The following is a 17,255-nucleotide window of genomic DNA, read 5'->3' as shown; positions in this document are numbered from 1 at the left end:
AGAGGACATCAGGCAGTGATGACAGGGGCCCGAGGGCGCACTCTGAGCCGGGTCTGTGGGGACTAGCTGGCCTACCTAGCGCAGAGGAAAGGCCCAGAGAGAGCACGCGGCGAGCCCAGCACGCGCTAACCGCTGAGGCGCCTAGCGAAGACCCGCCCGCCGCTGCCGCGCCCGTTTTCATTGGCGCCTCTAACTTCCACGCGGATTGGCTACCTCTGGATCCAATAAACCGGGCTTGAGCCCTGCTTCCTTTAAGAGTGAGGTCAAGCTCTGGAGAACCCGGAAGAGTGTGTTTGCGTGTGCTTCACACGACAACTTCGTGGTACAGTGGCGAGCACCCTGGGGTTGTTGGAGGAGGGGAGGTTTAGAGCAGGAGGTGGGACAGAGTGGAAGGAACTCGACTTGAGTGACGAGTGAGGGGCGGGGCCTGCGAGAAGTGGAGGAATTAAATGAAATTGGGCAGATTTCAAACAGATTAAGAATTTGGGTGAAGCCTGACGGTTCGAGATCTCGGTGGGAGTGGTCTGCTGGCGGCTTGTTGAGCGGGTTCTGAGTGGGTGTGGCCATTATGGGGCGGAGACTGATAAGGAAATATTAGCCTGCTCAGTTTTGCTCGGTAGCATGAGACATCGTACACTATACTCTGTCCCGTCCCTATGGGCCTCCATCCCCTGTCCACTCTCTGAGCTACGCCTGGACTTGGTTCTGGCTTCAGGACAATCCTTCCGGTGAGTGACTGTGGCTCCTGACTCCTCAGCACTGCAGGTCTGGGGTGCAAGGGAATGTTGGGTATGATAGAAGAAACCTTAGGGTACAAAAGAGGAAACGGAGGCACGGGTGTAGAGCCTGTTAGCTCCTTTTTTATTTTTAATAGTCCAGTAATTGTTGGAGAGATGGAAAGATGGTTGTCACCTGTTATCTCTTTAGACGTAATAAGCCTATGCAGTATTATTGTGAGGATAAATTATGTAATTGATGTACAAGAAAGCACTTTTACTTTACAGTTCATTAATCAGTTTTGTATGTGGAGAGGTAAGGTGGGAGGGCCCCAAAGGGTGCAGGAAGGGAAACTGGGTATTATAGCTACCTGTACCTGGGGTCTCAGGTGGAGGGAGCAAAACCCTGCACACTGGAGTGGTGTGCTGGCTGACCAGGTATGGACACTGACCCAGACTGAGGAGAAGCTCTACTGCACTGTGTACCGAGGGGAAAAAGGCCAGACTGGGAAGCCCACAGGAGAAGAGCTGAAGGCCCTACGCCAATACCTCCAGCTGGATGTCAGCCTGGCTCAATTGTATAGTCATTGGAGTTCTGTGGATTCCCACTTCCAAGAGGTGGCTCAGAAATTCCAAGGTGAGTACAGAACCTGGGGCAAGGGTTGGGGTTCTTATAGTTTGGTAGGTTATTCAGTTCCACCATCTGTAAAATGGGGGTTTTATCTACCTCATAGGATTTTATGAGGATTAAAGGAGCTAATACATGTACAGTGTTTAGAATAGTGCCTGATACATAGTAGTTATTTTTACCATTATTTTATTGTCCTGCTGATCACCTTCGTGGAGTGATGAGGATATTAAGCCAAATCCTGTCTGTGTGATTGAGGGCAGGTGACATTCATTATGTAAATATTACAGAGCATTTGCTATGGGACTGGGAATACAGCAGTGAACAAAATGGACACAAATCCCCACTTTTATAGTGGGGATTTGTAGCTTTATCTGTGGAACTGGATGATGACCTAGACCTCTCAACATGCTGTGAGGAATGAAAGTTCCAGTGTTGTTTTCTCTAACAGTGCTGTCTCTCATTCCCCTGGGTGATTCTGATTCAGCTTTCAGAATCAGGGTATTCCCTCTGGTGCCTAAGATCTGAGGGTGAGAGGAGGTCACTATTGACTGCAGGTCCTTCTCCTACTCCCTGCCTTTCCTACCTCCAGGTGTTCGACTCCTACAACAGGACCCCATCGAGTGCCTTTTCTCCTTCATCTGTTCCTCCAACAACAACATTGCCCGCATCACTGGCATGGTGGAGCGGCTCTGCCAGGCCTTCGGACCTCGACTTGTCCAGCTAGATGATGTCACCTACCATGGCTTCCCCAGCCTGCAGGCCCTGGCTGGTGAGTAAATGGGTCTCTGCCCCAAGGCCCACTAACAGTTTTCAAGGTCTATTCAGTTCTCCTGTGGTCCCCATCTTTCATCTCAAAGTTTCCTGCCTTCCCAAAGCCTGCCCTCATCCAGAATCACCCTGCTTGGTCTGATTAGTCCCAGTCATACCTCACCCTCCCTATTTATCCCTGAAATATCCTCACTACTCTGCTTTTTGCCCCATGGGTTTAATGCCACTTCAGAAAAACATCCATATTCAAGGTACAGTACTTTGGGGTTAAATGCACATGGTTTGTTTGTGTGGGTTTTTTTAAGAGGAATTATTTAGAAAGTCACAGAGGTACCTGGCTAGTGTTGCTCAGTGTATTGAGTGCAGGCCTGTGAACCAAAGGGCTGCCAGTTTGATTTCCAGTCAGGGCACATGCCTGGGTTGCAGGCCAGGTCCCCAGCAGGGGGTGCAAGAGAGGCAACCACACATTGATGTTTTTCTCCCACTCTTCCTCCTTCCCTTCCCCTCTCTCTAAAAATAAAATCTTTAAAAGAAAAAGTCACAGGGGTAGAACAAGTGAGCCATAGAAGAAATGGGCTCAGGGAACAAGTTACAGAGGCAAAATAAGGGTGCTTGGAGCTTAGGAGAAAGAGAGAGGCAAGGAAAACATGCCTTGGGGGCAGGTGGGAGGGAAAAGTGCAGGCATGCTCCATAGAGAGAGCCGCTGCACACTTGTTCTAGAAACAGACTGCCTGAGTCTGAATCCAAACTCTGGTACTTAATTATTCTCTGTGCCTCTGTTTCTCCATCTGTTGAATGGGAGAATAACCTATCAGAGTTGCCACAGGGTTAGGTAAAGGAATGCACATACTGCACCTCGCACAGTGCTCAGCATATGGGAAATATGCAGAAAATTCAAATTGCTGTCTCCATAGTGAACCCAACAGTTTTGTGTCCAAGAACATACATTCTTCACAGCAACCCTGTGAAGCAAGTTTTGTTTTGTTTTGTTTTGCTTTTTAAGAGAGAGAGAGAATTGATTTGTTGTTCCTCTTACTTATGCATTTATTGGTTGTATCTTGTATGTTCCCTGACCCAGATCAAACCTATAACCTTGGTGTCTAGGGACAATGCTTTAACCAACTGAGCTCCCTGGCCAAGGTGAGGCAAGTTTTTACAGAGACAAGTATCTCACTTGGCAGATGTAAGGCCTAAGCAAGGGGAAGTGCTTGGGGGCTGCATAGCAAGGAGACAGCCTGCCTGGAGAAAAGAGAGTTTTTGGTGCTTAGAAACCCAATCTCAGGCCTCAGCTTGCAGCTTAGAAATTCATTTCCTCTCCAGGCTACTCTTAACTCATTTGTAGGATGGGAATAAGGGTTCTTATCTGGAAGTGTCTGAGGGGTGAATAAAGCTATCGTGAAGCAGGTTTAGAGCATAGGCATTGGTGTCCCAGACCTGGGTGCAGATCCCATCACTGTGTCCTTTTGTGGCCAAGTTACTTAACCTCTTCTAAGCCCTCATTTTCTCCATCTGTGCAATGGGAAAAACAGCAGTACTTTCTTCAGGGTCCTTGAGAAAAGTGTGATAATGTACCTAAAGCACTTTGCTTGTGTTTGCTCCCTAGTATTTGATCATAGAAGCTATTGCTATTCTTATGACTATTACTTTAGATCATGAGTGTAAATAGCTCTTGGAAAGGTTAAGAAACTCAATTGGGGAGTTTCTTCAGGGCAGCAATCCTTCTGAGTCCCTGTTCCAGTGCCCAACACATAGTAGGTGCTCAGAAAACATTTGTAAAGAGTGTAACCTAGGCCTTAGCCCTGTCCTTTGTACATGCAAGTGTCCTGAGGTCTTCAAAAAGTTGTGAGGTGGGAGAAGGGTGCTAAGGGAAAGCATTCATTTGGCATGGAAGGCTCACACTAGCCTAAGGACATAAAGCATTTGAAGATGCCTGATGTCTGCTTCCTTCCCTACCCCCACGCCCCCACAGGGCCAGAGGTGGAGGCTCAGCTCAGGAAGCTGGGCCTTGGGTACCGTGCCCGTTTCGTGAGTGCCAGTGCCCGAGCCATCCTTGAAGAATACGGTGGGCTTCCCTGGCTTCAGCAGCTGCGCAGGGCCCCCTACGAAGAGGCCCACAGGGCCCTCTGCACCCTGCCTGGGGTGGGCACCAAGGTGAGGCCCCAGTTGGGTAGGAGCTATCCTTACCACCCATGTAGAGAGTAACAGTAGGCCTGAGAGCTGGGTACAGGCTACCATCCATGTAGAAGGTAACAAGGCAGACCCAAGAGCTAGATGCAGGCTTGGCTTCTGGAGGCGGGGTAAGAAGGAGAAAGTATACAAGCAGATATTTTATTAGAGAAAATGCAAAATAGGTGTATAGGACATTGCCCTTTGAATGCATTTGTAGAAAGGTCAGGTACATCTATACACTACTATATGTATGCAGAAATTTCTAGAAGGAACCACAGGAAACTTGGTAGTGGTTACCTTTGGGAAGACAAATAGGAAGATAGTTCTACTTTTCATTTTATTTTTTTCTTGAAATCACATGTACTTATAAAACTTTTTGTTCAATCTCAACAGGGTTAGCTAGCATCAAAATGATTGGGAATCTGACATTTATTGTTTTCTTCTGTCTACTTCTCTGTAGTTTAAAAAATGAATTTTTACTTAAGGAACCTTTTTTAATGGGCTCTGAACTTCACTCTAACATTAAATCTTTGTTCTGCCTGTTCCTAGCCATGTAACTTGGACCAAGTTACTGTACCCTTCAGAACCTCAGCTTTCTTGTCTGCAAAATGAAATACAGTACCAGCTTCTTGCCAGGTTATGATGAGAACCTGGCCTACATAGATGTTCATGTAGTAGCAATCTCATGACAGCTATTTTTAAAATTATTAATAGATGGCATATGTTGAGAATATAGAATAATAGTAACCTCAAAGTGGAGGAGGAAGTAGCTGGCTTTGGGACTAGAAGCAGGATGCTGCCTGGATCCTGCCATTCCTTCTCTGTGGCTCACTCTGTGTCCATCCAAGGTGGCCGACTGCATCTGCTTGATGTCCCTAAACAAGCCCCAGGCCGTGCCCGTGGATGTCCACATGTGGCAGATTGCCCAACGTGACTACAGCTGGCATCCTACCACAACCCAGGCCAAAGGTCCAAGCCCCCAGGCCAACAAGGAACTGGGTAAGTGGGGAGATGCCAGGGCTAACAAAGACTGAGGCCATGGAAATTTCTCACTCCTCTTCCTAAAACCCCACCCCTGTGGATGGCAGTGGGAGGGGCCAACTTATTTTGCCTCATTACTTTTGATTTAGGAAACTTTTTCCGGAGCCTGTGGGGCCCTTATGCTGGCTGGGCCCAAGCAGTGAGTATACCTATGCTTTCTCTCTTCCTCAGTCCAGACCCCATAGAACTTCTCCACCAGCCCTGACCCAGATGACCCTAAAGGATTTTCTACCCTTTGTTCCCAGCCCTGACTCTAGTGGACTTGCATTGTCCTGGGTCTGCTCCCTAGGAACTCTGTGTCCCCTCACACTACCACCGGCCCAACTCTCCCTAACCCCAGTGTACCTTCTCCTGACACAGACTTCCCCGTCCCCAGGTGCTCTTCAGTGCTGACCTGCGCCAGCTCTACCAAGAGCCACCAGCAAAGCGCAGAAAGAGATCCACAGGGCCTGAAGACTAGGTGGGAGGCACAGGACAAAGGGATTCTCCCAGTACCTTTTCCCTCCATTCCCCATTATTCTCCATCCAGCCTCGTATTGGGAAGAGGGCTCCATGCAACTACCTCAGGGGGCAGGCACCCTCAAATTGAGCAGTTTGTACAATAGTGTGGAGTGGGGGTTGTCTGGGCAGACAAAGCTACCTATGGTTTAATCCTCTTCCCTTTATTACAAGAAGGAACAATAAAATAGAAACATTTGTATGGAAAATGCAGTGGAGGTGTGGTAGGGAATGGGTGGGGCGGGGAAGGGTAACCCCAGTTCAAGGAGGGAAGGGGAGTAGGCTGCCCCCATCTCTCCCACACAGGGGATCCTGACCCTGGATCCAGAGTCCTAGAGGTGAGGGGGCAGTCTGGGGGACATTTCTGGGCCCGGCTCCACACAGCAGTCTCGACAGCAGCAGCCAGCTGCTGACCCTACATGAGAAGAGAAAACAAACTTAGCTGTGGAAGCAGACCCTCCACTCCAACCTGGTCGCCTCTTCGTGGACCACCCATGCCCTTCCACAGAGCCCTGGTCCTCACCCCCAACTGCTGGTGTCAGCAACTCCCCATGGCTCGAAGTCTGTCCCTGCCCCTCCTGGCTGGTGCCCAGATGTAGCTTCCTCATGTGCCGCACCACAGCTGTGGCATTGAAGGCTTGCTGTGGGGAGAGGGGGAAGAAGGGACTTTTGAAAGAGTGGGAGACCGTGGGGCAGCGTCTGGCAGGGGGATTCTTGCAGTGGTTCCTTCTTTTTTAGGTATTAATGATTGATCCCCTAAAACCACCTGAAATATCTATAAGGCTTTATTAAATGCAGCCATATTATGTATTTGCATATATATGCACATATATAAAGAGTATATATTAACAGATACATAACTTTTTTCAATTTAAAAAATTTTATTTATTTATTTAGAGCAGGAAAGAGAGAGAAACATCAGTGTTGCAGAGAAACATAGATTGGTTGCCTCTTGCACACCTCCAGCCAGGCCCCTGGCCCACAACCCAGGTGTGTGCCCTGACCGGGAATCGAATTGGCAGCCCTTCAGTTCACAGACCAGCACTCAATCCACTGGGCCACACCAGCCAGGGCTATGTAGCTTTTTATATATAATTAATCCATATTCACATTATAGCAAACACTTAATATAGCATTGTGTCAGGCATCATTCTAAACACTTTACATACTAATTCATTTAATTTTCACGGAAGTCTTTGAGGTGAGTCCTATTAGTATCACCACTGTCAAAGGAGGAAACAGGCACAGAGAGGTTAAGTAACTTGCTCAGGTTTGTATATTATTCAGCATATCCAAGTACATGTCCCTATCCACTCCTCACGTTCACCATATCCAAAACCAAAGTCATCCCCCAAAGATAAGTTTCTGCTCCTGGGATCTCCATCTCAGTGATGGTACCACTGTCCTCCCTATCCCCAACAAAAATTTTGGGCCAGCCCTTGACATCCTTAGCCCAACATCCATCCTATCATCACTTCTTGTCAATTCTACCTCCTAATCGACTCCTAGACCAGCCACTGTTCTCTGTTCCTGTTGCCCCGGCTCTGATCCAGCCTTCACTGTCTCCTGCCTGCACCTCTGCCACAGCCTCCTAAAGGGACTCAGCCTTCTCTCTGTGCCTCTTTTTGTTGAGAGCCCTTTCTAAAGGGCAAGTTCCTGCTGAAAATCCTGGGGCTCAATCATAAGTCAGGGCCCCAATGTGGCAGTTGAGACTCTGAGCAGCCTGGCCCCTACTTGCATATCCAGCCTGGGCCCCTGCCTCAGCCACTCAGTCCCTACTGCCCCCAAAGCCCTTTCAGTCCAGCCAGGCTTAGCACTGGCACATCCTTGGATGGCTATACTCTCTTGCCTTTGGCCCTTTGTACATTGGTCCCCTCTACCTTAGATATTATTCTGTGCCTGGCTAATTCCTACCTAGCTGCCAGGTCTTTAGGCCCCTTGCAGGACCCTGTGGGTTGGATTTGATGTCTCAAGAATTATACACTTCCCTCTAGATTTCGAGGTCAGGTACTCTCACTGGAATAGAGTAGGTGACATGGAGCACTGAACAAATGAATGAAAGAGGTTCTTCAGCCCTGGCCCAAGTTGCTTGGTGGGCATTGTCCGGCAAAGTGAAAGATTGCTGGTTCAATTCCCAGTCAAGGCACATGCCTGGGTTGGAGGCCAGCTACCCAGTTGGGAGCATGCAAGAGGCAATTAATGTTTCTCTTTCTCTCTCCCTTCCCTTCTCTCTAAAAATAAATAAAATGTTTAAAAAGAAAAAGTTTCTTTAGTAAGCATTCTTGACTGGTTACTGTGTGCCCAACTTGGTGCTAGGTGTTGTGCAAACTAAGGCCTGGTTGGGAGTGGGGAGGAGTTCTGGGTAGGCTGGGACCCAGGACTAAGGACATGGGCTCACCTTCCACTTGCTCTTGGCAAAGTTCTTCTTGATCTGCTCACTCACTGACTGGTGAATATTCTTATCCAGAGCCGTATCTCCTGCAATCCTAGGGTAGGGGTGTGTGGAAGGTTATCTGTGAAGGCAGAGCAGGCCTGGGGGCCCTGGGCCCCACCCCAGTTTGCAGGTCATCGGAGTTCTCACCATGGGTGCTGCAAGGCCTGCTCACAGGTGAACCTCTTTTCTGGATCCTTCTCCATCAAGTGCCGGATGAAGTCTTTGGCTGAGCCCCCAAGACAAAAGCAAAGACGGAAATGCCTGTGGACACCCCCAAAACAGAACCTACCTCCTCAGGTCTGGCCTGGTATCCAAGCAAGACGAGGCCAGATCTGTCCATGCACCGCCCCACCCCACCTTTTTTCTTCTCTAAGCCCCCCATCCACCCCAGCCTTCCAGCTGTCTCCTTTTTCCCTTAAGAAAAACTTGTTCTTAGAAAAGGTTCTACTCAGTGTATTCACACTGATGTGTAAATGATTAATAATGGTTTCATAGGTTTGCCTCCTACTAGGAGGCACAAAAGGACAGATGAAAACTTTTATGTGGTGTTTTAGGCATTAGAAAGTCAATGGGGGAAGTATTTTCAAAAATACTATGTTTGAAGGCAGAATGAATGAATGAATGCCTACAGGTTTCTCAGATCAGGGCCAGGCAGAGGGAAGAACCTGGGGTGGGTGTCTCAGACAGCTTCGTCTGGGGCTGGGGAACTGATTGAAGGAAGGCAGTGAGGAGGCCCCCAAAGCATGAGGAAAGCACTAGAGGCAGCGCCCAGGGGAAGACCGCAAAGCCCCAAATACCAGAGTCAGAGATGTCGTCCCAGTAAGGAGAGTCAAACTCGTACTCGGCCTTCAAAATCTGTTCAAAGAGTTTGGCATCATTCTCGTCATAGAAGGGGGGGTAACCGCAGAGCCTGGGCAGGGAGAAACTCATCCTCATTTCCATTTTCAGTGTACACACTGGCTCCGGATGGAGCTTTGGGGCAGTCCCAGGGGTCAGGCAAGACCCACAGGAAAGAGTTTCCCCTTTTACAAAGGGGGCTGGGGAAATCTACCCCTCTCTGCCTTATTCACTCCTGTCCAGCTCCACTTTCTGTTCCTTAACATGTCATCTTTTCTTCCTCAGGGCCTTTGCACTTGCTGTTTAGGTCTGACTCCCTCACTTCATTCAGGATGCCAGTCAAATGTCACCTCCTCAGAGAGGACTTCCCTAACCTTTTCATCTAAAATGGCATCCATTCCCCTCTCTCTACCCTACTTCATTTTTTATAGTACTTTTTAACCACTTGACAATATTTTATGGATTTATTTACTCATTTATTTACTTTTCTCTGTCACCTACTTGAGTGTCTGCCTCCTGAGGGCAGAAACTTTATTTTGTTCTCTGCTAAATCCTCAGTGCTTGGTTCAGTGCTTGGTACAGTGCCTGAAACATAGTATCTATTGGATGAAGTAATATTAGTCATTGATTGGTAGATAAAAATGTGGATGGCAAGAAGGAAGAAATAGCAGAGGGGAGGAAGAGAACACAAAGTAGGGGAGAGGAGAAGTCTGGAACCGTATACCCCAGCGGCCAGGCCCCCACTCACAGGATGTAGGCGATGACTCCGATGGACCAGCAGTCCACTGCCTTGCTGTAGGGCTTCTGTGCCAGGACCTCAGGGGCTGTGGAGGAAGAGGACATGGTGGTGACAAATCTGCCCTGCGGCTCCTGGTTCCTCCCCCTCCCATGGCCTCAGCCCAGGTCCTTCCGCACCCACGTATCCCGGGGTCCCACAGGCCGTGGAGAGTACACTGCCGGGGTCCTCCATTTTGGAGAGGCCAAAGTCGGAGATCATGATCTTGGAGTCTTCGTCCAGGCTGTAGTACAGCAGATTCTCTGGCTTAAAGGGCAGGAGGGAGGGGAAGGCGCAGTCAGAGGCTGGCCAAACCTTCTGTTTCCCCAAGCAACCCTGGGGAACAATGGGACCCCAAAAGCCACTGTGGCTTCACAGATGCTATCTCAGTTGGAAGCACAAGAAACTGAAGGACGTTCTCAAGGAGGTTAAAAGTTCCAGAAAGGACAGGGCTGTGAAGAGGTGGGAGGGAATTTTCTGTAAACCTCAGGTGTTTATTGTGAAACCCTAAAGACATAATTTTGGAACACCTACTGTATGCCACAACTTGACTAGCGCTTGATTTCATTTCAGCCTTACCACATCCCTACCTTAAGATGAGGAAACGGATGTCTTGAGAGGAAAGTCTATACATAGTGACTTGCCTGAAAACCTACACTTAGGGAGTAACAGGGTCAGGATTCAAACTCAGTTCTGTCTCACCCCAGATCTGGTCTTCTCCTAGACTGGAATGAGATGTACTACAACATGTGAACCCCATCATAATCTGAGAAGTAGGATTTCAGGGGTTTCTGGCTTCATTATGTTTTGCTCTTCCATCCAAGTTTTCTACAAAGTGCAAATGGGACTTTTATTATCAGAAAAAGACACAAGACATTACTTGGATGACATGACAGTAGAGTTCACCTTTGTTTCCATTTGCGTGCCCGAACTGGAGTGGGAGGAGGCAATTTAAGGCTTACAAGGTCCACTTTGCAGATGAGAAGTCAAGGTTCAGAGAGGGGGTGAGAGTTACCCAAGGCCACACAGTGAGGAATGTGCAGAGCCCCCATCCCTGGGTGCCCCAGCTCACCATACCCTCACACCCCACCTTGAGGTCCCGGTGTACGATGCCCAGGTCGTGCAGATACTTGACAGCATCCAGCACCTGGAATATAAGGCGGCTGGCATCCCGCTCCGTGTAGAAGCCTTTTTCCACGATGCGGTCAAACAGCTCCCCTCCTGACACCCTGCAGCAAGGGACAGAGCAGTCTGGCCAAATGAGCAAGAGAAGCAGGGAAGCTAGGGAGGGGGTGGCAGGGAGAGGTGTGAGGAAGGGTCAGAGGCAGGCAGGCTGCTCACAGCTGCATGATGAGGTAGAGGTGGCCCCCAGTCTCATAGATGTCGTCCAGGGCAACAATGTTGGGGTGCTTGATCCTGAATAGAGAAACGAGGTGGCTCAGAGCTGAGAACAGTTCAGCTCCCTTGCCACCCTTACCCTGAAGGACCACCATCTGAGAACCTGGGTAGGACACACCAAGGATCTGGATTCCAAAGGCAAAAAGCTGATTTACCACAATTGATTACAATGTGTTCGAAGGTGGAGAGCACAGAGGTAAACACTAGACTCTAAATCACTAGACTTGGGTCCAAACCTGCCTCTGCTACATGCTATTTGGGGGCAAGTGTTTCACCTCACAGTCCTGATCAGTATATGATTTAAATTTTTTTTTCTGTGTTGATAAATCTGTCAGCCTGCACAAGACCAGGCGCTTTATCCTGCTCACCACTGTTACTCCGGCACTTGGGGCAGAGTAGGTGGTCACGAATCATTGAATTGAGTGTGACCTCTCTGAGCCCGTTTCTTCATCTATAATATGAAGCCAATGATAGTATTTCCTTTGAAGAGTTGGGGTGAGGATCACATGACATAATAAACAGGTAAGTAAGTAAGATGCTTTATATAGTGCCTGGCATATTGTAAATATTCAATAAACCATGACAGTGACTGACCTTCATGGAAGATGGCTCTGCCATAGACTTGCCATGTGACCCTGGACAAGTCCTTTGCCTTCTCTGAGCCTCAGTTCCCCCACCCCTACCACCAGTAGTGGAAATGATCATTTTGTCCCTGCAGGATGGTTGGAAAGCTCAGGAAAGAGACTGAAAGTGAAGATTCTCTAGTGAGAATCTAGTGAGGCAGTAAGTTTCATATCGGCATGAACAATTCATAGACGAGGTGGTGTTGACTTAGTTAGTGGGTCACATAGACTAAGATAGTGCTCCCACTTAGATAGTGGGAGCACATAGGCATTTTCGAATTTGCTGTGTGGTTTATTACGTGGGGGAACAAGGCATGTCTAGCAATAACACCAGTTGAGATGGATGGTTTCAAGCCCTGTTCAAGGATTGACCTTTAGACCTGATTGAACAGATTAAACCTCTGTAAATAAGCAATAACATATCAATGGCATCTGTCATGTTAGCTATTGTGCCAGGCACTTAAAGTGTTGCTAGTGCTCACCACAACCTTGACAAGTGGAGATTATTACCCCATTTTATAAATGAGTAATTTGAAACTCAGAGAGGTTAGATAATTTGCCCAAAGCAGGGGTTGGATGAGGATGGGAAGGGTCAGGGCAGGGTCAACCTGGGCAAGCACAGGCTATGGCTCACGCACTTGTGCAGCACAGCAATCTCATTTTCCATGCTGCCCTCCTTGCCCTCCAGAGCCTTCTTGGCGATGCACTTGATGGCCACCAACTTCTGAGTCCTTTTATCCTCTGCTAGGATTACCTCTGAGAAGGCCCCCCTGCAGGGAGAGGGGATTCATGAGGCAGTGAACTGGGACCCCAACTTCCCTCCAGCCTTTCCTCTTTTCCCTGTGGGTTATGTGACCACCTCAGGACCAAAGAGGTGGGATGAGCCTCCCTCCATCACTTATTCATCCTCTAGTGCCAGTCGGAATAGTCTGTGCCCTGGCCACAATAATAGGGTCATGTGATGCAAACCAGCTTATTTGCACTTTGAAAAGGAGGTGCTCTTTTCTGCTAAGCTGGTAGAATGTATACCTGGGGCTAATGGTAATCATCGTTGCCACCACTCGGGGAGAGCCTGCTTGAGAATGAGGCCAGCATAAAGGAAATCAGAGAAATGGTCCAAGACAATTTCCTGATAACATCATGTGAGCCCCTGGATCCAGCCATGCCTGGAGTTCACCCCCTGGGTGTTTTTTTTTTTTTATATTACGTGCTTGATTTATTTCTTTTTCTGCTAAAGCCAATTTGATTCATGGCTAATTTAACACCCTTTAGAACCTTTAAATACCATCAGTATCACCTGGAAACTGTTTAGAAGTGCAGAATCTCAGGCCCCACCCCAGAACTACTAAACCAAAATCTGCATTTTAACAAAGTCCTTGAATGATTTGTATGCTCAGTGAGGTTTGAGAAGCAGTGCTTTATAACAGGCTCTTAGAAAGGAGCAAATTAAACTCAGTTGCACTGAAATTCACTGATTAAGGAGGGTTTACTACAGTATTCTTTTAATTTTTTTTAATTCATTTACTTTTAAAGAGAGTGCATAAGAGTCATCGGTTGCCTCTTGCATGCCCCCAACTAGGGACCTGGCCCGCAACTCAGGCATGTGCCCTGACTGAGAATCAAACTGGCGACCTTCTGGTTTGCAAGCCGGTGCTCAATCCATTAAGCCACACCAGCCAGGGCTAGAGTATTCTTTCTGTTACTTTTTGGATAAGAGGTCATAAGTCAAAAGCATCTTCCATGGTGAAATCTCAATCATCAGAATAGCTAGTGACTGTATAGCTTCATTGCTGGTTTCTGGTCCTGTCCCTCTTCAGTTTACCTTCCATGCCATGGCCAGAGTGACTGTCTTGAATTGCAAGCTTGTGAAAAAGTCTTCAACATATTTCTATGCCCTGTGGGATAAAGTCCAGCTTCCACGGCTTGGCTTTCAAGTCCTTGCATGACCTGTTCCCCTTTCTTCCCCAGCCTCTGACTATAAGCTCCACCTGACTCTACCCCTTTCCACACAAATTACACCTCTAAGCTTTTACTTATGCTATTTTTCTGCTTGGAATGTCCTCCTCTTTCTCTGACAAGTGCACTCCTACTCATCTTTCAATACCCAGCTCTAATGCCTCCTCCAGAAAGTGTTCCCCTCGGCAGAAGCCACTGCTCTCTCTGGGCTCTAAGATAAGAATCCTTATTCCCTTCTTTAATTGGAGCTCAGCATGTACCCTGCTGTCATTTTCCGTGTGCCTGTCTTCCTCACATGTCTGGGATCAACATGAAGGCAAAGACTAGGTTTCAGTTTTTTCTGGACTCCCAGCACTAAGAACAGAGCCTTGGCCAGCCCATCCCTAGATGTAGGCCAGAACTCCCAGCTCTTGGCAACAAGTTGAATAAACTGGCTCCTTCACCCTTCCCTACTTCCTTCTTTTCATAGGAACCCAAAGCTGTGGCAAGAGCAGCCCCAGTTCCATCCACTAGCACCAGAAATGAAAAGCCAGTATTGGCCATGGCAAGGCTGCCAGAGGGCCTGGGCTATAGGAAATAGGAAGTAGTGATTAACTGGCCAGAGGAAGCACCACCCTGGACTCAGCCTCCCCAGCTAGCCAAGCCCAAGAGTAAGGACCTTCCCAACCTCACCCCTCAGCTCAGGAACAGCCCCATTCTCTCCTGCCCTGAGACTCACGTTCCCAGAACATCACGGAAGTCGTAAATGTCCCTAATGTCCTCTGCCTGCTTCCAGCTGGGGCCTTCCACTGCCCCAGGCATGGCCCACTGCCCCCTGGCCGTAGCCAGGGCTCCTGGAAAGGGAAATGGAGGGAAAAAACTCAGTAGGGCCCAGACTTCTATGTGAGAACTTACTGGTAGCCCTATTCAGTCATTCAGCCTGCATTTTTTCATTCTTTGATTCATTTACATGACCAAATCATTCAACAAACATTCATTCATTCACCAGTCATTTATTCATTTAGCAAATTCTTATGCCTAGAGGAAAATCCTTCATGGTGGCAGCAAAATTCTTCAACAAAGTCACTCACTCATTCATTCATTTTATTCAGCTTATCTCCCAAATCCAAATACCCCAGGAGACTCTGGCCTCCCAAAGAACAACAGAAAAGACCCCAGAGCAGCTTGTAGAAGCACAAAGCCCAGGAGGATCCCCCCTCCCCCCCCTCCAGAACTAGCAGTGTTCCAGCCCCGCCCTGGGAATTGCAGGGGTGTCTCCTCTCCCTCCTCCTTCTTCGCACCGCCCAGCCTCTGGAAAATCAGGCTTCCGGCAGCCTGGGCTTCCAGCAATATCTCAGCCACGTTTTTAAATAGCTTGTTCTGCACCGTTGCCACGGCAACAGCAGCCACAGCTGGAGCTCACCAGGATTCCTATTTCCCCCCTCCCACCTGACTCCCTATCTATCTGGGTCTCAGCAGTCTGAGAAATGGTCCCACCTAGCCCATCCCCTCTTGATCAGAGTCAGAGAGTTCACCTTACTCTGCTGAGACCTCTGCAGGAGAGGGTGGGAGTGCTTTCTCCATTTATCAGATGATGAATGGGGAGACAGAGGCTGGCGATGAGCAGGAGCTGTGTCTAGAGTTTCCGGAATGACCCCTCGCTGGGGCCCCAACAAAGTTTGCTAAGAGCAAAAGCCTTAGAGGGCTACTTCCTGTATTGGAAAGACTGCCCTCCGCTGGTCCTTCTAATGTGCAGCCCTAGTGGGGCCCATTCAGAGAACACAGCCTCACAAACCCACCCCAGGCCCACAAAGGATGAGGTTAAAACAGAGCCCAGCATGCTGTGTGACTTCAGGGAGGGCACTTTTCTTCTCTCTTTCCCTTGCAGGAGAATGTGGGGAAGGTGCCCTGACTAGAGTTCCTGGTGTGAGATCCCTCTCCTTTGATGGGACCTCCTTTCCACCGGGGCCTGGCCAGGTTTGCAGCAGTGGTAGGCCATGGTGGGACCTCAGCACCAGCCACCTCTTCAGGAAATTAGACTTGATGGTAAACTCTAGAGGCAGAGTTTTCAACTGTTATGCCAGAGGCCTGGCATATACAACCTTCATAGTTCCATACATATCCCTGCACCCAGACACACCACCTCAAGCCCACCCACACCTCTGAGCGCCAACACTTGCCCCCAGATCCAGCACCCTCCATACCCAGAACCCTTGACACTCGATAATATAGGTACACCCAGACATCAGCACATATGTCCAAACACATGATTCCCCAGACAGCCTCACAACTAAATATCCCTCCCACAGATCCCTCTTACACCCTGAAGCACACATTTGTGTATACCTAGACCAGATGACACCCAGAAACACACACATACCCCTCACCTGTATACCAGACATCCCAGATTCACTCATACTCTTCACCCTCCAGTTCCTATACACCCTAGAAGCTCCTACAGTCCAAACGAAACCCCAACAAATTACACACCTTACTTCAAACATCCTCAGTACACAATCATATACCACCCCCCGTACTACCTTTTGAGCCAGATACCAGCATGCACAGCACCTGGACACATATCTGCAACAAAAACACTGATTCCCAGACATCCCCACCCATAAGGATACACTTACACACCAGCACACCAGAACTCTGCATATGATCTGCACGCCTGTGCTAACATTAGCACACCCCAACCCGGCCACCACACATCTCTACCTTCAGATGCCCAGTCCTTCCACATTCGGGCCCAGCTGCTTGCACGCGCACGCACACACACACAGCCCTCCCCACCTTCCTCTATTTATCCAGTCACTTCCCCACCAGCCCGCCTGGCACCTGCTGGGTCTGGGGCAGAGGCCAGAGGAAAAGGCCCACCCAGCCCTGCCCATCCAGAGTCCAGCCCGCCCTAGCACTCCCTCTCATCCTTGGGGGAAGGCATCCAGCGGCTGCGCGGTCCGGCCGCCCTCCCAGACGTCCAAGGGCGAAGGCGGGACGGTCCCGCGGCTGTACCTGCGGCTGCCCCGCCGCGGGGCCGGTTGGGAGGCCGGAGGTGGCTGACACTGAGATCCCGCCACGGTCCACCGCCCGCCGCTGAGCGCCTGGCCCGCCCGACTGCTCTCTCGCTGGGGCTCGGCTCGGGCTCAGCTGGCTCCCTCCGCCCGCCTGCGGCTCTGATGTCAGGAGAGGAGGAGCCTGAGGCGGAGGGCCGGGGGCCGGGGGCCGGGGGCCGGGGAGGTGAGACTCAGCTCCCCGGCTGGGGAAGAGGCGCGCGGGGGCTGGGGGTACCCCGAGTACAGGTCAGGTCCCCTGCTGGATCCTCCCGCTTTTTGTCTCCCGTAGGGCCCCCATTTCACAGAGGAGGCAACCTGAGGCCCAAAGAGATGAAGGGTTCAAAATCAGCAGTTGGTAAGAGGCAAAGCCGAAT

The 17,255-nt window shown here is 49.4% G+C and overlaps 2 protein-coding genes across 6 annotated transcripts; one reads left to right on the top strand and one right to left on the bottom strand.

Moving 5' to 3' along the window:
- Positions 1 to 286: 286 nt before the first annotated feature.
- OGG1 (8-oxoguanine DNA glycosylase) lies at positions 287 to 6,032 on the top strand. 2 transcript variants are annotated; one of them, XM_045832148.1, is made up of 7 exons: positions 287 to 728; positions 1,106 to 1,353; positions 1,937 to 2,116; positions 4,085 to 4,266; positions 5,133 to 5,283; positions 5,415 to 5,464; positions 5,702 to 6,032. In XM_045832148.1, exons 1-7 carry the CDS (start codon positions 622 to 624, stop codon positions 5,783 to 5,785), a joined length of 1,002 nt encoding a protein of 333 aa, XP_045688104.1. In that variant the 5' UTR covers positions 287 to 621; the 3' UTR covers positions 5,786 to 6,032. The 2 variants fall into 2 exon arrangements, with proteins under 2 accessions (XP_045688104.1, XP_045688105.1); XM_045832149.1 differs by having other exon boundaries at positions 503 to 728; positions 5,415 to 5,468; positions 5,686 to 6,032.
- Positions 5,972 to 16,997, bottom strand: CAMK1 (calcium/calmodulin dependent protein kinase I). Of its 4 annotated transcripts, none has more exons than XM_045832146.1 (12): positions 16,841 to 16,997; positions 14,565 to 14,679; positions 12,529 to 12,660; positions 11,211 to 11,285; positions 10,960 to 11,098; positions 10,010 to 10,136; positions 9,843 to 9,918; positions 9,055 to 9,167; positions 8,405 to 8,483; positions 8,222 to 8,309; positions 6,347 to 6,464; positions 5,972 to 6,238 (listed from the first exon to the last, which is right to left on the bottom strand). In XM_045832146.1, exons 2-12 carry the CDS (start codon positions 14,645 to 14,647, stop codon positions 6,156 to 6,158), a joined length of 1,113 nt encoding a protein of 370 aa, XP_045688102.1. In that variant the 5' UTR covers positions 14,648 to 14,679; positions 16,841 to 16,997; the 3' UTR covers positions 5,972 to 6,155. The 4 variants fall into 4 exon arrangements, with proteins under 4 accessions (XP_045688102.1, XP_045688100.1, XP_045688103.1 ...); XM_045832144.1 differs by lacking the exon at positions 16,841 to 16,997 and adding an exon at positions 16,547 to 16,643; XM_045832147.1 differs by lacking the exon at positions 16,841 to 16,997 and adding an exon at positions 16,462 to 16,550.
- Positions 16,998 to 17,255: the final 258 nt, after the last annotated feature.

Source organism: Phyllostomus hastatus, unplaced genomic scaffold (assembly GCF_019186645.2).
Source record: "Phyllostomus hastatus isolate PE091 unplaced genomic scaffold, TTU_PhHast_1.1 phas_contig_16, whole genome shotgun sequence".
NCBI classification, from domain to species: Eukaryota; Metazoa; Chordata; class Mammalia; order Chiroptera; family Phyllostomidae; genus Phyllostomus; species Phyllostomus hastatus.
Note: the sequence above shows the minus strand (reverse complement) of the source record. Positions and strands in the feature narration are given on the sequence as shown.

Excerpts from the sequence above, each read along its gene's own strand:
- OGG1 (XM_045832149.1), top strand. The coding sequence starts at position 622 with ATGAGACATCGTACACTATACTCTGTCCCGTCCCTATGGGCCTCCATC. Across the intron at positions 1,354-1,936 it reads GGTGGCTCAGAAATTCCAAG|GTGTTCGACTCCTACAACAG; the intron begins GTGAGTACAGAA and ends TCCTACCTCCAG. Across the intron at positions 2,117-4,084 it reads CAGCCTGCAGGCCCTGGCTG|GGCCAGAGGTGGAGGCTCAG; the intron begins GTGAGTAAATGG and ends ACGCCCCCACAG.
- CAMK1 (XM_045832144.1), bottom strand. The coding sequence starts at position 16,571 with ATGTGGAAGGACTGGGCATCTGAAG. Across the intron at positions 10,137-10,959 it reads TCGTACACCGGGACCTCAAG|CCAGAGAATCTGCTGTACTA; the intron begins GTGGGGTGTGAG and ends CTGCCCTTTAAG. Across the intron at positions 9,919-10,009 it reads TGGGACCCCGGGATACGTGG|CCCCTGAGGTCCTGGCACAG; the intron begins GTGCGGAAGGAC and ends CTTCCTCCACAG.